The sequence below is a fragment of the Corvus moneduloides genome, chromosome 1 (genome assembly GCF_009650955.1).
Source record: "Corvus moneduloides isolate bCorMon1 chromosome 1, bCorMon1.pri, whole genome shotgun sequence".
In the NCBI taxonomy this organism is placed as follows: Eukaryota; Metazoa; Chordata; class Aves; order Passeriformes; family Corvidae; genus Corvus; species Corvus moneduloides.
This window is the reverse complement of record NC_045476.1, coordinates 60562111-60581386: the sequence shown is the minus strand read 5'-3', so window position 1 is coordinate 60581386 and position 19276 is coordinate 60562111. Positions and strand designations below refer to the sequence as shown.

Below are 19276 nucleotides of genomic sequence, written 5' to 3'. Positions count from 1 at the left end.
TCTACTTTGTCAAGCACTGTTCAGAGTGTTTGGCCACCTCCTAGAGCCTGGAGAGTCATCAAACTCTTGAGTTTAGAAGAAAAGGTTTTTGGTCCAGTTATCTCAGTCTGTATTAATCCCACATATGGCTCCACCAGCTTCAGTAGAGAAACATCATTATCCAAGCATTTAATAATCATTTCTATTGAGGATTTGTTTATTTACAGTAAAAAGCAGGGTGGCCTTAGTGGGCAGGACTCGAGGCTGAAACTCTGAAGCCCACTCTATCTTCCCTAAGCTGCTGGTCTGCTCAGTGTTCTGCAGTGAGTGGGCTTGTCTGTCAGCTTCTGTGTGGTAAGTGGGCATAACAAAACTGCAAACTCCTTGCAAAGTCCTTTTATATCTACAAAGGAGAAGTGTTGCACACAGCTATACACTTCTTCATTACTAGCTCTTTTTCATGTGGTTCGTTTAATAGACATTTGAGTTCTGATAGTGTTACACCCTGTCCTATTCTGAACGGGGTGTAACACTACTACTGGTGCTGCTAGCATCTCTGTGTTTGCCAAATGTGACTAGAAGACTCCTACTACCGTAATGTAAGCAGTTAAAAAGTTATTTCTCTAAACTTCCTAATATCAGATATGCTCTTATGAGGGAAAGGCTATGTATGTTCAGGAACTACACAAGTTTCTTCATCTCCCTGGACAATTACTGCAACTGGAGTGGGCACATGTGGAAATGAATAACTGTGTAGATGTTCACAGATTCTCTAGTAAATGTACAATAAATTCTATCTTCGTCACATTTAAATAAAACTCAGGAAAATGAAGGCTGAAGCATTTCCCGTTATTCTTAATGTATGTGTATGTGCAGTCAAATGTGCAAATGCATAACCATACTTAGGCACAAAAGCAAATGTATGTACTGTGAACATGTGTAAGGATGTGTACATTGGCATTAAATGGTGTGTAGTATATATATATAAAAGTTATGGCAAATAAGCATTTAGGTTGCAGAGCCAAGCAACACTGGGTAGTCCAGAATGCAGGTTTCTTGGTCATTCTTAATTAGCCCTCTTGAATATGTAGGATGGTACAATTTTAATTGCATGATAACATACAGGGCTTTTTTCTTAAACAGATTCTTGCTTCAGCCAGTCAATAGGGGGCAGTTTTTTAACCATTCTGGTTTTTATCTTATTCCATTCAGTGCTCTGGCCTCAGATCTCATGTTAGTGCACATGATCAAAGTATTACACTGAACACAATAAAAACATGAATCCATTTCCAAGGTTTAGTTTTGCTGTTGCTTCCCCAACAGCATTTAGTAAGCCACAAATCCTGATGACCATATCTCTGCTAAACATCTGTGCAGGGTAAAAATTCTAATTTTTTTACAAGATTATTGCCATCTTGCAAAAGCACTTAAGCACAGGGGGAGAAAGGACAAAAATGTCAGAATGATAACTTTCAGTGAAAGCTGAAAGAGGGAGCTGTGGGAGCCTTTGCATGTGTAGAATTTCCCTAAGACTTTCTCCACTCAAAGCACAGGGCCAGTTGGCTTCAGCTCTCAGCACTTCTGCATTTCAGGCCCCAGGTGTTTCTTGCTGAGCACCCAGAAAATGAAGCCAACCACTCAAGAGGGAGGAAATTCCAGAATTATGTCATCATGCCTACACGTGGGGAGGGGAAAGAAGCTAATCGTGCCCAGGCAATCCAAATTCTGGCATTTGCTAACATTTTAGCATTTGGCTCACAACCCTATCATTCTTTTAGCTGAGTTTCTCTGTGTTTGTGTATACATTTCTCTCTAAATAAATAAGGACACCTAAATTGTCTAATCTGCTAAAAACTCTTGCACTGCCTTCTCAGTAAAATGAATTTATTTATGTTTGTGCCCTTGGAAAAAGGCACAGCATGTGTTTTAATAACCTTTACTTACTTCCATTCATTCCTACTCTGCATTAGAAGCAGGAAAGGGCTATAGGCAAGCAAATAATTTGATGCCCAAAATGAGGGAGATCAAGGACTTCTAGAGAACAGGGATAAATTTGCTTCCCTTCAATCTGAAAACCTGCTACTAAATCTCAGGTTCTAAATTTGCTACATCATCCCTATCCATTACCAAATTGGAAGTGAAGCATTAAAAAAGCATTGCAAGAAGCCTTAAAAATCAGTTGAATATTGGTTTCGTTTTTGTTTGCTGCCTGGAAATTTTCTCAAACCCTTCACCTTCTGAGACTTTCCTGCACAAGCTGGCAGGTTGGAAACAGGTTAAAAATGGAAGCTGAAATCCATATGTAAACAGCTGGTTCCAAGAGCTGGTGCTTTAGGGAATGAAAACTTTTAATGCAAGACTCACAAAACTTTTGTGGGAGCTGGTTTTATTAGTATCTGCCATAAGTGTGTCTGTGTGTACATATCTGTACACTGTGTGATCCTATCTGTGTGTGCATGGTACTTGAGGTTAGCAGAGTGTTCACTCCCTGCTGTGCCAGGCACTCACACTTCTCACCCATTCTTTGAAACTGGGAGTGCCTCTCTCTTCCATACATCCCCATCTCCACTAGCACCAATGGCAGAAGGACCTTTTTTTACCCCTCCTGTGTGTGTTCAGCAGGAGAGCTCTTCTTGCTGACTCTCTGCTGACTGTGTTGGATGTTATCTGTCTTTCAGCCAGTGGACAGAGCAATGTGTTTACCCTGCCAAACTGAACTGCCCTGGCTTGCTCTCTAAAAGTTCTTCTTTAGTCCTTCTGTGTAGGGTACCTAGAGAAATGTAGGCACCAAAGGGAGGCATCGTGAGTACCCTACCGTTTTTCCACTTCAAGTTCCATGGTCTGAAAAATCCCTGATAAAGGAGTGGCATTTGTTAGTAGTGCTTTTAATTCTGGAAATGCTTCCTCATCCATGCTGGATTCCTCCTCTCTTTCAAGCTTATGAAGCACATGGTTATCCCTCCTCCCTGGTGGCTGGGGAGATGAGCTTTCTCTTTCTCCCCACTGCAGTCACTAGCAGTAAGGGGAGTGATGGCAGATTTTATGCCAAGATTTCCTAATTTTTCCAAAAGGGAAAAGCATATCTGTCCATGCTGCGACACTGCCTTATAATATGTGGCTAGGCCATGATCTCCGCCCAAGATACCACAGAATCACAAGAGTCACAGAATATTCTGAGTTGGAAGGGACCCACAAAGATCATCAAGTCCAACTCCTAAGTGAATGGCCTATATGGCAGCTAGCAGCATGTCCCCTCTGGGCTTCTGGGAGAAGTGCTAGGGTAGGCCATGTGGTGGGAATAGTATGGTGTCTATTACGTTATTGAAAACAAAATACAGCTGCATGTTCCTGTTGGTGGAATGCAACCTGTCAGCACCACCATCTCACAAGAAGCCAGGACCGATTGCAGCCAGCCTTCACAGGAGAGGGTGCCAGTTACCAGCCAGCTGGAGAGTAGTGATATGTTTCCCCCATTAAGATGGCAGGTTAGAGCAGGAAGTGTGCCTGGAGAAGCACCATGACACGAGGAACTGTATGGTGACAGCAGGTTGCTCAGAAAGCCCCAGAGGAACTGCAGTGTTTTTCCTGATGGCTGAAAGCCCCAGGGCCAGGACAACATGCACTCTCTCATGCCATGGACCAATACAGGGAACCAGTGATGCTTGATATGCCTTGCTATGCCAAGGTGGTTTGTCAAGCTCCAAAATAAGTGCAGCATAATTCCTCCATAGCCCATGGATTTACTCATCCTAATTGTTAAATACTTTTAGGCTATTTTCAGTCCTTGTAGTTCACGGAATCTGGAAAGTTGTGCGTCTTGATCCTCTCAAGAATGTGAGTGGGTTGGGTGCCAGCCCTGGGCACAGGGAATACGGATCACATTGCTGTAGCTGGTAACAAGTAATGAGGGCTGGGTAGACTTTGAGCCATTTTGGTTCATCACTGTCTTTCCAGCTCTGCTTGTATTATGTTTTGGTCTGGGCAATTAGAGCCCTTGTAACTTCAGAGAAACATCAAGGAGTGAATGGTTTGCCCTTAAAATGAGAACATGTGGGTGTGGGGAGGGAGGGGGAGGGAGGGATGCATTTGCATCGGTCAGGAAAGGTCATTAAAACATCTGGCGGTAGTAACTGACATGTGTCAAATTTTAGTGTTCATTAAATTCGTATTAATGCGAGAATGGTTCCTAAGCTCCAAATGCCACTTTTGGTTGCTGTGTTCCCCCAGTTGATGGTGATGACTTTTCAGAACTGTGCCATGCTTGTTTCCTTGCTAGTGGCATCTGACCTGAGGTCACATTTCTGTTTAACCTATTCCTGTAGGTCAAAAGACAAATTAATCTGGTGAGAATTGAATTGGAAATGAGTTGTCTGGATAGCAGGTGTCCCAGCTGTGGAATAGCTGCCAGGCTGAAAGATGTTTGTATCTGTCCTCATGCCATCTGAGAAGTCATATCCGAGGTCAGGGAGATATTCAGTTGACATCTGAGATGGGAAGTTATGGGGAACAGAAGTGGCAGGTGCCCTGTGCGAGCAGATTATCTTGCAGTCAGGGGGAAAATGTCTGAGAGTGCCATTCTGAGCATAAATGCAGATGTTCCATGTATTGGGCACTTTGCTTTACCTGGGTTTACTACCAGTTTATAATTCTAAAGAAGTCATAGAATTTCCAGGCCCCTTAAAGAGGAGAATCTCACAAATCTTTTTCTTCATTTTTTTTTCAGAGGATGAAGACGATGAAGAGATGGTGGAGCCAAAAGCACAGGATGACTTAGAGACAGAAAATCAGGACCAGAAGCAGGAAGTGAAAGAAGGTACTTTAAAAAGTGAAAAGCACGATATTAGATGTTTAAAGGACTGGATCTTGCCAGTAGTTACTCTCATAAGTAGTTTCCATTATTGAGAGCACTGAAATTGAAACAATCACCAGTTTCATTGATTCAAAACCATATGAGTAGCATAAAAGCAGAAAATTGTATCCCAGTGACCCTGCTGGTAGGCCTGAGAAGATTGCAAAATACATGAGACTTGAACTGTTTAGAAGAAGCTACATGTCTTTATACCTTGAAAACAAAGTAGAGATTCTTGGATCCCAGTACTGGTACTAATTTGTCCTCTGGCTCAAATACCCTGCTTACGTGAAAGGTTTAAAATGGGAATGCCAGGCATTCCAGCAGCTCTATAAAGTTTGTTGGTCTTCAGAGGTACTTGGAGCCCATAACTGTCTGCCTGCTTGAGAGGAACAAACTTAAACCCTAGTGGTAGTCAGGAATCTTCCCGAAGAAAATAATTTCACTTGAAAAATGTTAAATGTCAAAATCAAAATGTTTTGTGGGAACAGCCTCAAGGAACTTAAAAAAACCCCTGAAGCCAGACAGGTCCAGCCCTTCTGTCCATTACTCTGTATTGAGATATTCTGCATGGTTACAAAAATTCAGGTTACTACTTGCTTCTGGTGCAGACAAGAGACACTTGCTCAAGTCACTGGATGTCGTAGATATGCTTGGTGTCTCTTTCCCTTTTCTTGGACCTGTGCTAGCTTTCAAATATTAGAAGGAGGATGTGAAATTTGGTCTTCCTCATCTAGAAATTTACAAGACTATTGGCTATTCTAATGTATCAATGCCTTCAACAGTCAATGCTCACCCCTGTGTTGAGTAGAGAAAAAGAACTGGAATAGCAGCAGCTCCAGGGTGGAAGGAAATGGGTGTCTTCTCCAGCATTTCTTACTTTGTATAGCCAAGACTGCTCACATTCTGTTTAGCCTCTTCAAAGGTAGTTTACTTCTTCAGGTAGGGCCTAAGTAATTTCTTGCTATGGTGGTCATTACCAGAGTAATTTTGTGAGCTTGGTTTTTCCCAAGATAATCTCTCTAGGGGAAAAGTATGGAATCGTTTTACATAGAAGCCCATGAAATCTTTAACTGGGAATACAGCAGCAGATGCTTATTTCTCATCCAGGGGAGACTGGTATCTTTTCATCAGTATCAAAAAAAAAAAAAAAAAAATCTGGTACACAGTGCCCACATTTGCTGTCTTCACCCACTGAAGTGAGTTGCAGTACCAACCATACCATTTTGATTACAAATTGATCTTCCTTCCCTCTTAAGAGCATCATAGAAATCACCCATGCCATAAGTCCTGCAGTGTGCAGTGCTCATTTGGGTCCTTGTAGAAATATAGAGAGAGAAAGTCACCCCCCACTGCTTCTCATCATTCTGCTTCTCCCATTGGCCCCAGCCACTGATGCCATGGGCAGAGGGGAGCAGTGGAGACAGCAGGAACAGGAGTCAGGCAGGTCTGCAAAGGCAGAACTGAGGACATGAGCAAGAAATGTGGCAACAGAAAAACTTAATTTTTCATGAAAATTACCCTTCTTTCCAAAACTGTGAGGTCAACTTGCATATGGGCTTTTGCAGTCACTGGCCTAACACAGTATCTCTTTTACTAATGGCAACGGAAAGCCATAAAAACCTCTGCCACTGCACCCCATGCATAAGCACTGTCCTGAGCTGCTGAATGTCCCTGTAGTATTCAACTTACAGCTTATCCCACACCCATTTATTCCCACAGAAAAGTGATGCTAATGCTTATACATGGAGAGAAAGCACAAACTCCTGCAAGAGGAGAAGAAGAAAAAAATCAAAATACAAACCTGAACTGATTTATTTCACTTTTTAATGGGATTTCAAGTTAGCCTTTTATGTACGTTACTCACCAATCACCACTGCCAACATCTTTTGTTTCTTTGCCGTGTTTTAGTTAGATGGCAGTGCTCCCCTTCCCTGCCTAGCAGACCCTCAGGAGCAGTAGATCATCTGGGCTGGTCTCAGGCACACAAGCTGCAGGCTGTAAAATCAAGGCACAGCTTGCTTTAGCAGAACCGGCTTTGTGAGGTGCTAACATTTGATTGGGCTCGAGGAAGAAGAAAACTTGGTCATTGCCTGATAGAAAGTGAACTTGACCTGCAGTATGTGTTGTGGTGGATAAAATAGTGGCATGCTGGTGACAGGCATTAAATGCTGTGAATCAAATGAAGCCATCATTCCCAAACTGACATGGAATGGAGTCCCATTTTTTAGTGTTTGGTTTCATTCTCTCCCTGTTGGCTTTAGCCCTTTTGCCTACAAAATCCCGTTTTCCTCTCTGTTATAATCACCCTTCTCATGTTCTGAGCAACATTCAGAGTTTGAAGCCATCGTTTGTGTTTCATGGAAGTGATTAAAACCACGTTACAAGTCAAACAGGAGTTTAGAAGAACATTTCCTGTCGGTGCTGCACTCTGTGTGCCTACTCAGAATTAATAGCTTTTCTGCAAATTAGCACATAATGGGTTAAAAGCATGTTTATGTTGGCATTAAGTACTCTGGCTTCTTTTTCTCTGCAAGGCAAGACAATATTTTGCAAACTTTTTAAAGAATCTCTAATAGACATTATAGTGGCGCCATTCACACTGCTATATAGTAGTTAAGGCTGTGTCAGCACTTCCATTATGAATCCTGTTTTTCAGGGATTTATAACCCAGCCGTAAAAATTTGCTCAGGGCTGAAATTTGGTTTCAGCTCAGGGAGCACATTTTTTAACAGATTAAAAAAAATCAGCGTGGCCTTTTTTGAGTTATAGGAGTGTTAAAAAAAAATCCATGGGAGAGAGAAGTGCAGGGAGAGAAAGGCAGACCACTTTTTCATGAATATAACTCAAAAATAGTTCGGGATAAAAACTACAGGTTGGATCCAGTCTGTTCAGTCTCCCTCTCTCCAAGCCAACAGGACAAGAGTGCTCTATTTTTATAATGGTATTTTAAGAGGAAACGTGATTTTTTTTTTTCAACATGGTTTATAGGTAGTTCAATTTAATTCTACAGACATTTATTGCATGCTTAATTTCCTCATCTTCCCCCCGCACACCCCAGAGTTGCTCTATGGGGTTTGGTGGGATTATTCAGCAGTCATGGGTGTTGGCAGGGTCTGACCCTGGTTCTGAACATGTCTCAGCATCACTGTAAGACACACAGTGCACCTGCTCTGAGGCAGCCTGTCTGGCACAGCACCTCTTGCAGACCTTCACTGCCATGGAGGTTCAAAGGGCAGAGCAACAGCTTAAGCCCCCCAAAGTGGAGTGGGAGATGAAGAACTGACCTGTTGACCCCTTGAAGTGTATGAAGCCTTGGGACCACCTTGTGCCTCTTCTGTGAGGCTGCCTCTTGCCACCCATGTCTCAGGTGCATGTTCTCCCCATTATTTTTGAAAGAACAGAGTGTGGGATACCTGACGGTGAACTGGGCTGGGCTCTGCCTGTTCCCAGCCTCTCCTGACCACATAAACAAGAGACTGGTCCCAAACTGTGGTATCAAGTGGGATGGGGCTTTCCACCACCAGAGAGCTCTGGAACTCCACCTAAGCCTCCTCTTTGTGTCAGTAGAAACCACGTGAACAACGGAACGGGCTAGGTGTTGAAAGTGGGCCTCAGCCTGCATTTATCTGAAGCTATGGGCATACCCAAAGAAACTTGCATGAAAGGCTGTGATGGGAAAGGCTGGGATCTGCAGCTCCAAAGACCTGCTGTGCCTCACTCTTGCCCTGGCCCTGTGCATGGGGCTCAGGTGTCCACAGAGCAGGCTGGGCTGGTGGGGATGGTTTCGCTCTCAACAGCTCAGGCATCAGTATTGGAAAAGCAAGACACATTGTGGTGAGGTTTGTCGTGGCCAGAAATGCCATGGTTTCACTGCCACCAACACCACAGTGAGCTCAGGTGTGCTGACCCATCCTTACAGCCAGCTCGGGCATGCTCAGGGATGGTGTCCAGCATGGCCCCTGGAGAAGCACAGGCAGTGGGAACAGCCCTGCCTGGAACAGATTCAAATCTAAGGCTCTGCAACTTGCTACTCCAGAATCAAAAAATCCCTGAAAAAAGCTTGAAATCTTCCTTTTTATGTTTATGCCATGAAGGGACTTGCCAGCACAACAAAGACATGACATATATCAAGCCATGGTATGGCACACGGCAAGCAGGATATGGCATGTATCAAGCCTGACATGAAAGTGCAAAGCACTAGAAAAACGGGAGGATCACAAGGTATCAGCAGGCAAGGACTGAAAGCTGCTGGGAGCCACTTCAGACCTTGCAGTTCTCACCCTGTACCTTTCAGCCATCCTCCCTCGTCAGCACATCTAAAGTTTACATGGATTTAAATAGATGCTGAAAGAAATAATACAGCTCTTAAGGGGTTTTAATAATCTCCTTCTGTCTCTCATTATATCTCTGGGTTGATAGCAATGCTGCTTCCTGCTTTACTGTTTTTATTAGTTTGCCCTTTCTTTCGTTCACTTACTCCTTTTGGTGTTTTGGTTTGGTTTTTTTTCCTTTAACGGACTTCATTTCTCTTGTCAGGTTTTTAGAATTTCTGCAATTCCAGGAGAATCTTTTTTATATTTATTTAAATGTGGGGTTTTGTTTGGTTTTTATTTTATATATATTTTTTAAGGTTTTTTTAGCTCTCTTGGGAGAAGACTCAAATCCTGGTACTTGAATATTTGTAAATTTGATCCTGCACTGTTACCCACCTATTTATGTTGTATTTACGACAAACATGCTTCTGCTGAATAAGAACGAGTCTGCAGCAATTTTATTAAAGATTCAAGAAGATGTTTTAATATAATTTTTTGTTTCTTTCTGTTTTGTCCAAAGAAATTTATGGACAAAGGACCTGATGCGAAATATGGTATTTCTGAGGATTATGTTAAGTCACATGAAATGTTCCTATTTTTTGTAAATAAGTCTTGAATGAATTGGTTGTGTTCACATCATGTTCAATTACTGTTTCATATTCTAGACCTTCCTGTTCCAGCACAAGTATATAATATCTTTCATTACAGATACACCTCACAATTTCTTTCCCTGTGGTGTCCTCTGTGCATATATTGCTCTGTACAGCAATTTAATTTTAAATGTAAATTCCATTTTATTTTGTACAGTATTATACATCAGCATGAACACAGGGCTTCTTTGATACATGTTGTTGACATCATAGCCCCAGAGCCACTTGGAGAGCAGGCTGCTGGTGGGTGCAGGATCCCATCGACGTCTTGGTGTGTTCGTGGACAGATGGGATGCTTGCTGGTCCTGTTAGGCAGGACTTGGTGGCTGCACCATGGGTCCTGCTGCCATGAGCTGTGCAGGGCCACAGATGGGTTCAGCTCCTCCAGGTGGGATCAGAGCACAGGCACAACAGTTCCTTAGGAAGCTGTGGTGTCAAAACGAGCAAACTATGGAGCTTCCTTTGCAGGAGTTCTCATTGCACTCCAGGCAATAAGCATGTAACATTTAGCAGTGGTAAACTACACACTGCACTGGGCTTTGTTCAGCACAGAAGGTTAGATGTGGTTGGTTTGGGTTTTATGCCAGTGAGAGCAGATACTTGATGACAAATGCTGTATTCTTGCAGGGAATTTCTGAAAATATTGTCATATCACATAGGTCTCTGTGACAAAACAAAACAAAAAACCTCTTTGATCAGCTACTTAAGTTTCTCAGTTTTCCTTGAAGAGAGCCTGTGTCTCTTGAAAGCTGAGATCAAAGTCACTGTAAGCTCCCAGATCGGAAGAAAAATTGCAGAAAATTACATGGATTCTTTTTATTTTATTTGAGGTAATGGACAGACAGAGAGAAGGAACAAGGAGAAAATTGAAATGGCTCTGAAAGATAAATGGTTAGAAAACCTCCGTATTTGAAAGAGCAAACCTGTCTGTTTGGGGCTTTTTGCTTATATTTCATGTATTTACAGTAGTTATAGCAATGTTTTAGACTGGAAAAAGTAATGATGTTAACATTCTTGTAAGAAGAGATTGCCTCAAATAAAACTTCAGAGGCAGCCGAATGAAAGAAGAAAATAAGGCTAAAATATGAAGCTTAATTTCGCCAGGGGGCATCTGGTGTGTCAGTCAGATGAATGAGGTAAGCTGATTTATGCCCTAAAAACTTTAGCCAAGGTGTTCCTGATGGTTTAATAGACTGCTGGCCTCCCACAGATCATTGCTAACTGCAAGGGAGATTTTGCTGAGGTAGAACTACAATCATGTGTGCCACCATTGCTTGTGAGCACTCCACAGCTCCCAAGTTGTTTATTTTTTGCCTTTCCATTTCTATTGATTTTGGGTTGTATTTGCTTTGCAGTTATAGTCAGCAAATGGCTGAGTAATAAATTTATGTTCCAAGCTGTAGAGAGGATTTGATTTAGAAAATAATTTTTACCATTTGGAGCAGCTTTAAATGAGTTTTCCAGTTGCCTTTGCAGTTATTTTCCCCCTCTTTATGCCATTTTGCTGCATTGTCATGCTTGTTGTCTTTGATTCTCAGAAAGCAGTGCTTTAGTGGTGACGATGGGATATTGCCTCATTACAGGCTTCCTTGCCAGATGAGTTCCCTCAGTGCCAATTACTATTCAGCAGTAGATGCTGCAATAGGTCAAGCTGTACTTTTTGCTAGTCATTCTTTTCCTTCCACATGCTTTGCTTCTGTGTAAAGCATTTAGGGGCAAATCGTGCTCCTGCTTGGTAATTGTCGCTCTGCTACTCAGGGGGACCATGTGGGGGGATGCAGATATTCTCTGGATGTGTGGAGCTCCACAGGAGCCACTAACCTACTTGGTAGGAAACATAGGGCCAAGGCCACAGGAGATCATCAAAGGCTAGCGTTTCTAGCTTCTTAGCTGCTCGGTCTCCTGAGGGCCAAATTGCTCCTCCTACCCTCTCTGTTTAGCTCAGGTGTAGTGCAGAGATTTTGTCTTTCAGAGCTAACACTTTGACCGCTTGAGGCAAACTTGAGGCAAAGTGTGGTGATAGCAGCCTCTCCCAATCGCAGCAACTCTGAGAGCAGGGGGAGCTGAGTACTGCAGGAGTGATGACCATGACACTCCTCCTGCCTGCTGCTGTGCCTTCCCATCAGTTCCTGCCCTGGGGCCTGGTCGTGTCATTGTACTCGGGCACTGGAGTGCATGAATCCAGTGCGAAGCGCAGGAAAATCAGATGGTTAGCAGGGGCCACATCTCCCTGATCGCTGAAAGCAACTGTGTGGCACGGCAGAGAAACTAGAAAATCATTTTGAGTTGCAGCTTGAAACTGTGTCACTCACTGTTTAATTAAACATTGAGATATGTATGGCAGGGCTGGGAGTTAAACTTCACTCTATAGTGGGTGTTCTCTGAACTGCTGAATTCCCTTTTTGGCTGCTGATGTTTTAACCCAGTATGGCCTAGGGAGACTGCAAGGTCATTTTCGCAGGTAAACACCTCAAATCTATAGTGTAAAGCCAAATGTAGGAGACCCTTGATCACTTGTTAAACTCTTACATAGGACTCTCTGTAATTTTGCAATAAATCTGTTTATGATATGTTGCTTGTGTTTGTAATTATAAATTTGGAACAAAATTCTCTGTCAACAGAGCTTTTTATGCTCGGAATTCAGGCTAGTTGCAGGGTTGGTTTGGGGTAACTGTAAAGATATTAGTGTCATTTCTTGAAATACAAGTAATTCTGAAGTATAACCAAAATGATGATTCAAAAGCACATGTGGGAAAATGCATAATCGATACACAATATTGCCACAATATCAATATGACCCTGATAGTGTAATTGAGAATAGAATTTTGTACTGTAGTAACAGCAGGATCTCAACTTTCATTCCCCCTGATTCTCACATTTGAGTTAAAATTTACCAACAGGTGATTAAACTGATGGAGACGTTGCATTGGTGCATTCTATAAACATAGTATTTTTCAAATGAAGGGCCAAACTGGAAATATTGGAAGTAAAGGTTCATCATCTCTGTGTACATGCAAAGAATCAACTTCATCTTGTGGGGGTCATGCTATTCTTACTGCTGCCCAAGACACCCCCTCCCCCTCCCAGGGCAGCTTTGCCCATGGCTCAGTGACATTTGTTGCTCTGAGTCTTAGGGTTCCTCTGCAAGGAATAACGCTGCCTTAAAGAAACTGGTGTTGGCTGGTTGCTTTCAGTTTTTCTGCCTCAGGGAATATCTTTGGTTATTCAGTTCATTACTTCACAAAAGCTCTGAAGAAAAGACAGAATTTATCAGTGACACCAAGTAGAAATTGGAAGAAGTGAAGGGAGAGATTATGTGAGCCCTTTTAATACAAAGAACTGTAGTATAAGTTAAGAAGATTATTTTATCTTCAGCTCCTCTGACAGGTCCTCTGTTACATAAGTGTTCTGCTTTTCCAGTTAGGTATTGCCTAAATGTCAGTCATGGCCATTTCCTGAAATAGGAACATTGCGTTTATTTAATTTGGGGGGTTTAAGAATTTTCCATTTCAGAATAATAAATACATTAGATATAGGATCTCGTCTATGTAGAGGCTACATTCTGGGAATATACAGGAGTATGTTTAGACATATTAAAAACTTCTTAGTCATGATTTTAAGAGTAAAGCTTTGATTTTTCTCCTGACATTGCTACAGCAAGCTTTCATGTCAAAAGAAACCCACTGAAGATGTAGATTCATTGGGAAAGGGGTGAAATGTCATACTCCTAACTATATCTTTTCATTTTCCAAGCTCCTCCTAGAGAACTGACAGAAGAAGAAAAGCAACAAGTTCTCCATTCAGAAGAATTCCTGATATTTTTTGACCGCACAATACGTGTAATTGAGAGAGCTTTGGCTGAAGATTCAGACATCTTCTTTGACTACAGTGGCAGAGATGTAGAAGAGAAAGATGGGTCAGTTTGGGGTTTTTTTTGCTTTTGTAAAATGAGTTTTATAAAGAGAATTCAAGTAACAGGAAGCCTTAACTTTAAACAGAATTTAACATTTTTACAGCTAAGGAAAGCTCAAAATTTCTCTGTGAAGGCCTGGGTTACTTTGTCATCTGAAATTATATTGTAAAATAGCTTTGTGCTTGACTGATCTGGGGTTGGGTTTTTGGTTTTTTTTTTAACTTGACATATTATTCAGCTGGTTTAATTTTTTGTTTCATTTTTAGGGTGAAATTTAAAATTCTGAACAAATAACTGAAATAGATAAATGTGTGTATACACATGTACATGTAAACGTGTACATTCCAGTGGTGTACATGTGTGTGCTTATATTTTCACAGATTCAAATTAGTGTTGTTTATATTCTACTACTGCCTCAGGTCTGTAATGGATCCCACTATACCATGCATTGTGGGGATAAAATTATGATCTCCCAAAACATTTGCAATCTAAACAGCTAAGACAAGAAGTGACAAGTTTTGTTTTCAGAATTGATATGGGAGCAAAGCAGTAAAACTTGTTAGTTGGAGAGGAAATACATAGGTTGTAACAGCTATGTATCTGTTGAGGCCTCATGGCAAATCAGGAGCTGTATTGCACTGAAGTTACTGGAGGTTAACCCAGAACACCATCCCTATGGACCAGCTGAGTGCATCAGTGTGGCAGTGTTGGACCAGCACTGAACTTCAGCCTGTCCTTACAGTGTCACACAGCATCTGCTCTCTCCACCTCTGGGAGGAGGTGCTGTACCTTTAAGATTTCAGGAGTCAAAAGTAAGAGAGGTTTGGTTATAGCTTGGAGGTGAAGGTTCAGAAAAGGGGGAACTGAATGCCAGGGCTGGGTTCATCCTGAGAGACAAAGAGGGCAGAGAGCCCAGAGTGACCCAGAAGAGTCAGGCAGGCAGTGAGAAATTAAGAAATGTGGTTTTGTGAAACAGATCTAAAATGTGTTCCTTGTTGCATCATTTTCAGCCAGACAGTCAGTGAGAGCAATTAAATCAAGGTGGCAGACTTCCCCAGGCTGAGCAGAGATCTGAGAAGTAGTCGAAAACTTTGCACTGCTTTTCACAGCATTTGAACCCTGGTACTTGAAAATTTATCACTTTGTTTGAATTCACACAGAGATGTTCAAGCAGGAGCCAACCTTTCCTTTAACCGGCAGTTTTATGATGAGCACTGGTCAAAGCATCGTGTCGTCACCTGCATGGATTGGTCTCTTCAGGTAAGATGTGAAGTTGGGAGACATATTTCCGTATCACTTCCACTTCTCCCAGTGAAACTTATGGGCAGCCTCTGTGTGCTCTTCTTTATGCAGAGCAGGATGTTATTTTTGAGATAACAGCAGGGCCTTGTGTGAGTGAAAGCACATTTCTCTTTAAAGAAGAGTAATGGACAATAATGAAGCTGTCAGCTTCTTTTTTTTTATATATGTTACTTGGTCTTCAAAATCAGGATATTGTGTTTGAACCCTAGGTTAACAAACCTACCAAGATGAAGTCTTTACTTTTCCTTTCCCTTTCACTACTTCAGCCCATGCAAACATTTTTAGGACAAAAGGTTTAAAGTTAAACTAACTAAAATTAATTTACTAAATATGCGTAACTATACATAGTAGTATATACAATTCAAAAAATAATGGTGAGAAATAAAATTAATTTTTCTAATATACTAAAAATAAAAAGGTGAAAGTATCTGAACAATTTGAAAAGATTGAAAAGAGGTCTTTCAAAAACTGCTGGGTCCTCTCTTCAAGTGATGGAAGAGGAGACTGCAGCTGCCCTGGGGCATACCAAAGCAACATGCCTGAAATGTACCCAGTTTCTGTGCACTGCAAGGCAGTCATTGCAGAAAAAAATTGATGATAGACCTGCTTAAACTCTCCAAAACCAATACAGTCACATCAGCAAAGTACAGAAACCAGGTTAATTAGTTACTCTGTTGGAGAGCTGGGATTAGCACACACAGACATCATCACAGGTCCTGTTAAATTAATTTAGTTCTGGTTTTACTCCAGCCCCCCTTGTCCTGTTTCATCATTGTTAGCCTGTTCCTAGGTTCTGGCCTGGAGCAAAGCATCTGGTTTCCCTGTGGAGAGAACCAAGGACACTCTGCTCCTAAATCCACAATACAGATGCAACAAAACTGCTCCAAGAGGACATGGAGCTAAAAAATGCGAGCACAAGCCAGTCTGCCCACTTGGCCCGAAACCCAGCCTCAGTCATGCCACAGGGTCTCCAGAGACCTGGTGCAGCCTGGTGTGGGCAGCAAAGGTGCTATAGATGTAGTTCAGCCCAGTGTTAAGAACAAGCTTTGCCTAATCTTAGAAGGAGCAGCTCTTTCTGCACCACATTAGATATGCACATGAGCAGAGCAAGTGGTCAAGGTCAAGTACATAAATGATGTGTGCAGACTGGAGAGAGGCAGTGGATAAGGAGCACAGGGACTTTGAATCTGTGCTTCTCTCTTTCCCCTTGAAATGGCAGCAGAGCTGCTTCCATCCCTCTGGGTACTTCCCAGGCAAGGCGGCAGCTGACTGCACTCAGGACGTGGAGGCAGCAGAGAGGAGAAGAGTCGGGGGGATCCCAGTGAGTGTGGCTGGTAGGCTGAGGAGGTCTGGGGGGTGCACAACAGCCAGCTGCAGAGAGGCTTCTTGTAATAGCCATCTTGTGCCCCATGCGTGAAATGAAGGATTTATACCTTTGCTTTCATACAAAATATCAGTCTAGCAACAGGTATGCACTATTGTGATGTGGGTGGCCTTTAAGCACATATGGATTTCCACAGAAATCAAATATAAGCCTGAGGAAACACTTATCTTAAACTGTTCACTTGTTCAGGGGCTGGAAATTACATGGAATTCTTATCTGATATTTTCCTAACAGGCAGCTCTTACTGTATTCCCAGGGCAGCAAGAAAAAAAGCCGCCTCAGAAGAGCACTGCCAAATATAATTGTTCAGCCCCTGGGGCTTGAAGGCATGTTCTGCTTCCCACCTCTTTGTTCCAGGGTGGCCCCGCCTGCCTTCCTCTTTGTTAACTCCTCATGCTCAGCTCCCTGGCACCCCAGCAGGGGCTCCTCTGTGTGGGGGGCTTCTGCATGCTGCCCTACAGTAGCTTGGGAGTAGGGACTTGCCTCCTTGCTTTCCTGCTTTAAGTTGTATCCATGGGACAGGAGGTGGAGCCGGGCAGAGGTATTTCACCTAACCACTAGCTCTGCTGCTCACACACGCTCCAGGACATGACAGTGTCCACTGTGCCAAAGAATAACTTGAATAATCATGGGAACTGCAGAACACATTGCTCAATTTTCTGCGATAAAACTGCTGCTGCGAAACAGCCTGGAGGTAAATAGAAGCTTAATCAAACAAAGGACATTGATACATCGATTAAACAAGTTATTCTGTTCCCAGTCACATGTACAATATGGTCTCAAACATGTGGGACCATTCATACCCTTCAAGTTAACTCTCTAGCCCCTTGATTCTTTCACAGAGCAACAGGAAAATGGCTTAGGTGCTTAAGGATCTTAGGGAAAGGCCCAACAGACTGAGAGTAAACACAAAGAATTATATCACCTTACTATGTGCATGGGAGGGGAGCTAACTTAGATAGCCTAAAGCCAAGAAAACCATGGTCTCGGGGATAGTGATGTGTCTTTCTTGACTCTCGGGCAACAGCCTTGAATGAGGTTTCGCACAGCACCGTTGTCATGTTGTTTTCAGTTGCAGGACATCTGGGTACCTGGTGAGGACTGAAACTGTGTAAGTGGAAGTAGATTGAGTGGAGCACTGGAGTGTGCAATGGCAGAGAGGATTTAGGGTGCTGCATTTAGCTCTGTTTTTTTAAGGGTCAAAAAGCCTCATAATGGTGCAACCCAGCTAGCTATGACCCCAGCATCTGTGTAAATTTTAAACTGTGTTTCCAGTCAAATACATAAAGTGATTGCAAAACCTACCAATAGACCAGCAAGATTTGAGTCAGTGTTTGTTTATGGCCAGACGTGCTGCTAACCATGCTCACTAAACTTCCCAGGAGCATGAGGCAGCCTCAAAGTGCTTCAGAATTGGTACTTTGGAGCAGGTCACACACCCTAGCTGGTTGCAGTCATGCTGGCAGGAGGGGTTGTTGCTTCTGCCTGCCCAGGTATCTGCCCCTTCATGACTGCAGGCTTAGCCACTCGTGTGAATGGTACCCAACCTGTTCAGCCAAAACATGATGGCCTGCCAAGAGCCTGCTGCACACTCTGTTTACTTGGACATGGGCCAGTGTGGGATGAAAAGGTTCAAAGGAGAAGCTGAGCTCGCTGTTCAGAAGTGGTTGTAAGCTCTGTTGCAGGAGTGGGAGAGGAGAGGGGTGAGATGGATGAGAGCAGTTGAGGGCATGGTTGGCACAACTGTGTCCAGAGAGGTGGTATCTCAGGTGTGGGATTAATCCACCCTCAGGTCTCCGTCAGGTCTTGATGAGGGAGAAGACGTGGTTGGTCTACTGCATCCTCTAAATCCCATGCAAGTGAATTGGGTGGTGAATTGTCCTTACAAGGTGTGCCAGCAGCCAGGGTCTGGAGGGATGTAGGTACAACCTAGTCAGAGCTTCCTTCAAATGGGAAAAGGGAGGCTATGGTGGCCATGTGTCATTGCTGATTCTTCCACACATGGGGCCAGGCTAATTTGGAGCGATGAGCTTGGATAGAAAAATCATCAGCTCTTTGATACATTATCCATGGAAGTGTACAGAAAGTGGGAAGTAACAGCTGCTGGTGGCAGAAGTTACAGCTGCGTGCATTATTTCTTCCAAATGGATTTTGAGAGCAGAGAGTTTCAAACCCCAATAATAATGATATAAAGAGTGATGGTTTGGGTTTTTTTTATTGTTAAAGTGCATTTGGACCAAATTCACAGCTCCCAAATGGCAGTTTCTTTGTCCTGCTTCCTTTGCATCTACTAGCTTCACTGTTCTCTTGTAAAGTGGTGGATGGCTTGGCAGGAATCTACCTGGGAAAGACAAAAAGTGACAATAACTTGCAGAAATTGAGGGAAATGGTTGAGAAATTTTGAGGGAAAGCATTTCTGGTTTACAGGAGGAGAATGTAGGTCTTGCAGAACCTGAGCTGCTGACTCGTTGGTCTGCAGAAGCCACATGCTTTTCTCTGGACATGCTATAATGTCCACTGCCCTATCCCTCTAAATGGGCAAATAGAGGGAAGGACAGAGGTTACCAGAGGTGCCTAGCGTCAAACATGTGAGAGTGGACAACTGGGAGTTACTATGTAGACAGAAAGTAATTGATGTTTTGTGGATAAATTAGTACTTCTTATGATGTTTTAACATGATGCAAGGTCATCAAGACAGTGTGAAATTCTGATTTTTCACGTTTGATATTATGTGTATATAGATAGGTATATATAAACAAAGCAAATACATATGGGTGTTCCATATCTACTCCTATACAACAGTGGATAATGGGTATACAAGAAAGTGTAGATCTGATTTTAAAGTGCTTATTGCATCAATCTCACTGAGTCAGTGGAATTCAA

At 42.7% G+C, this 19276-nt stretch overlaps 1 protein-coding gene across 7 annotated transcripts in view; it reads left to right on the top strand.

Moving 5' to 3' along the window:
• The window catches only part of DYNC1I1 (dynein cytoplasmic 1 intermediate chain 1), a 187519-nt gene that overhangs the window by 98934 nt on the left and 69309 nt on the right, over nucleotides 1-19276 (top strand). For all 7 annotated transcript variants that reach the window (XM_032111659.1, XM_032111675.1, XM_032111649.1 and 4 more), the window contains 3 exons: nucleotides 4703-4792; nucleotides 13548-13710; nucleotides 14868-14967. In XM_032111659.1, the coding sequence (XP_031967550.1) occupies nucleotides 4703-4792; nucleotides 13548-13710; nucleotides 14868-14967 (353 nt within the window). The remainder of the gene's footprint in view (nucleotides 1-4702; nucleotides 4793-13547; nucleotides 13711-14867; nucleotides 14968-19276) is intronic.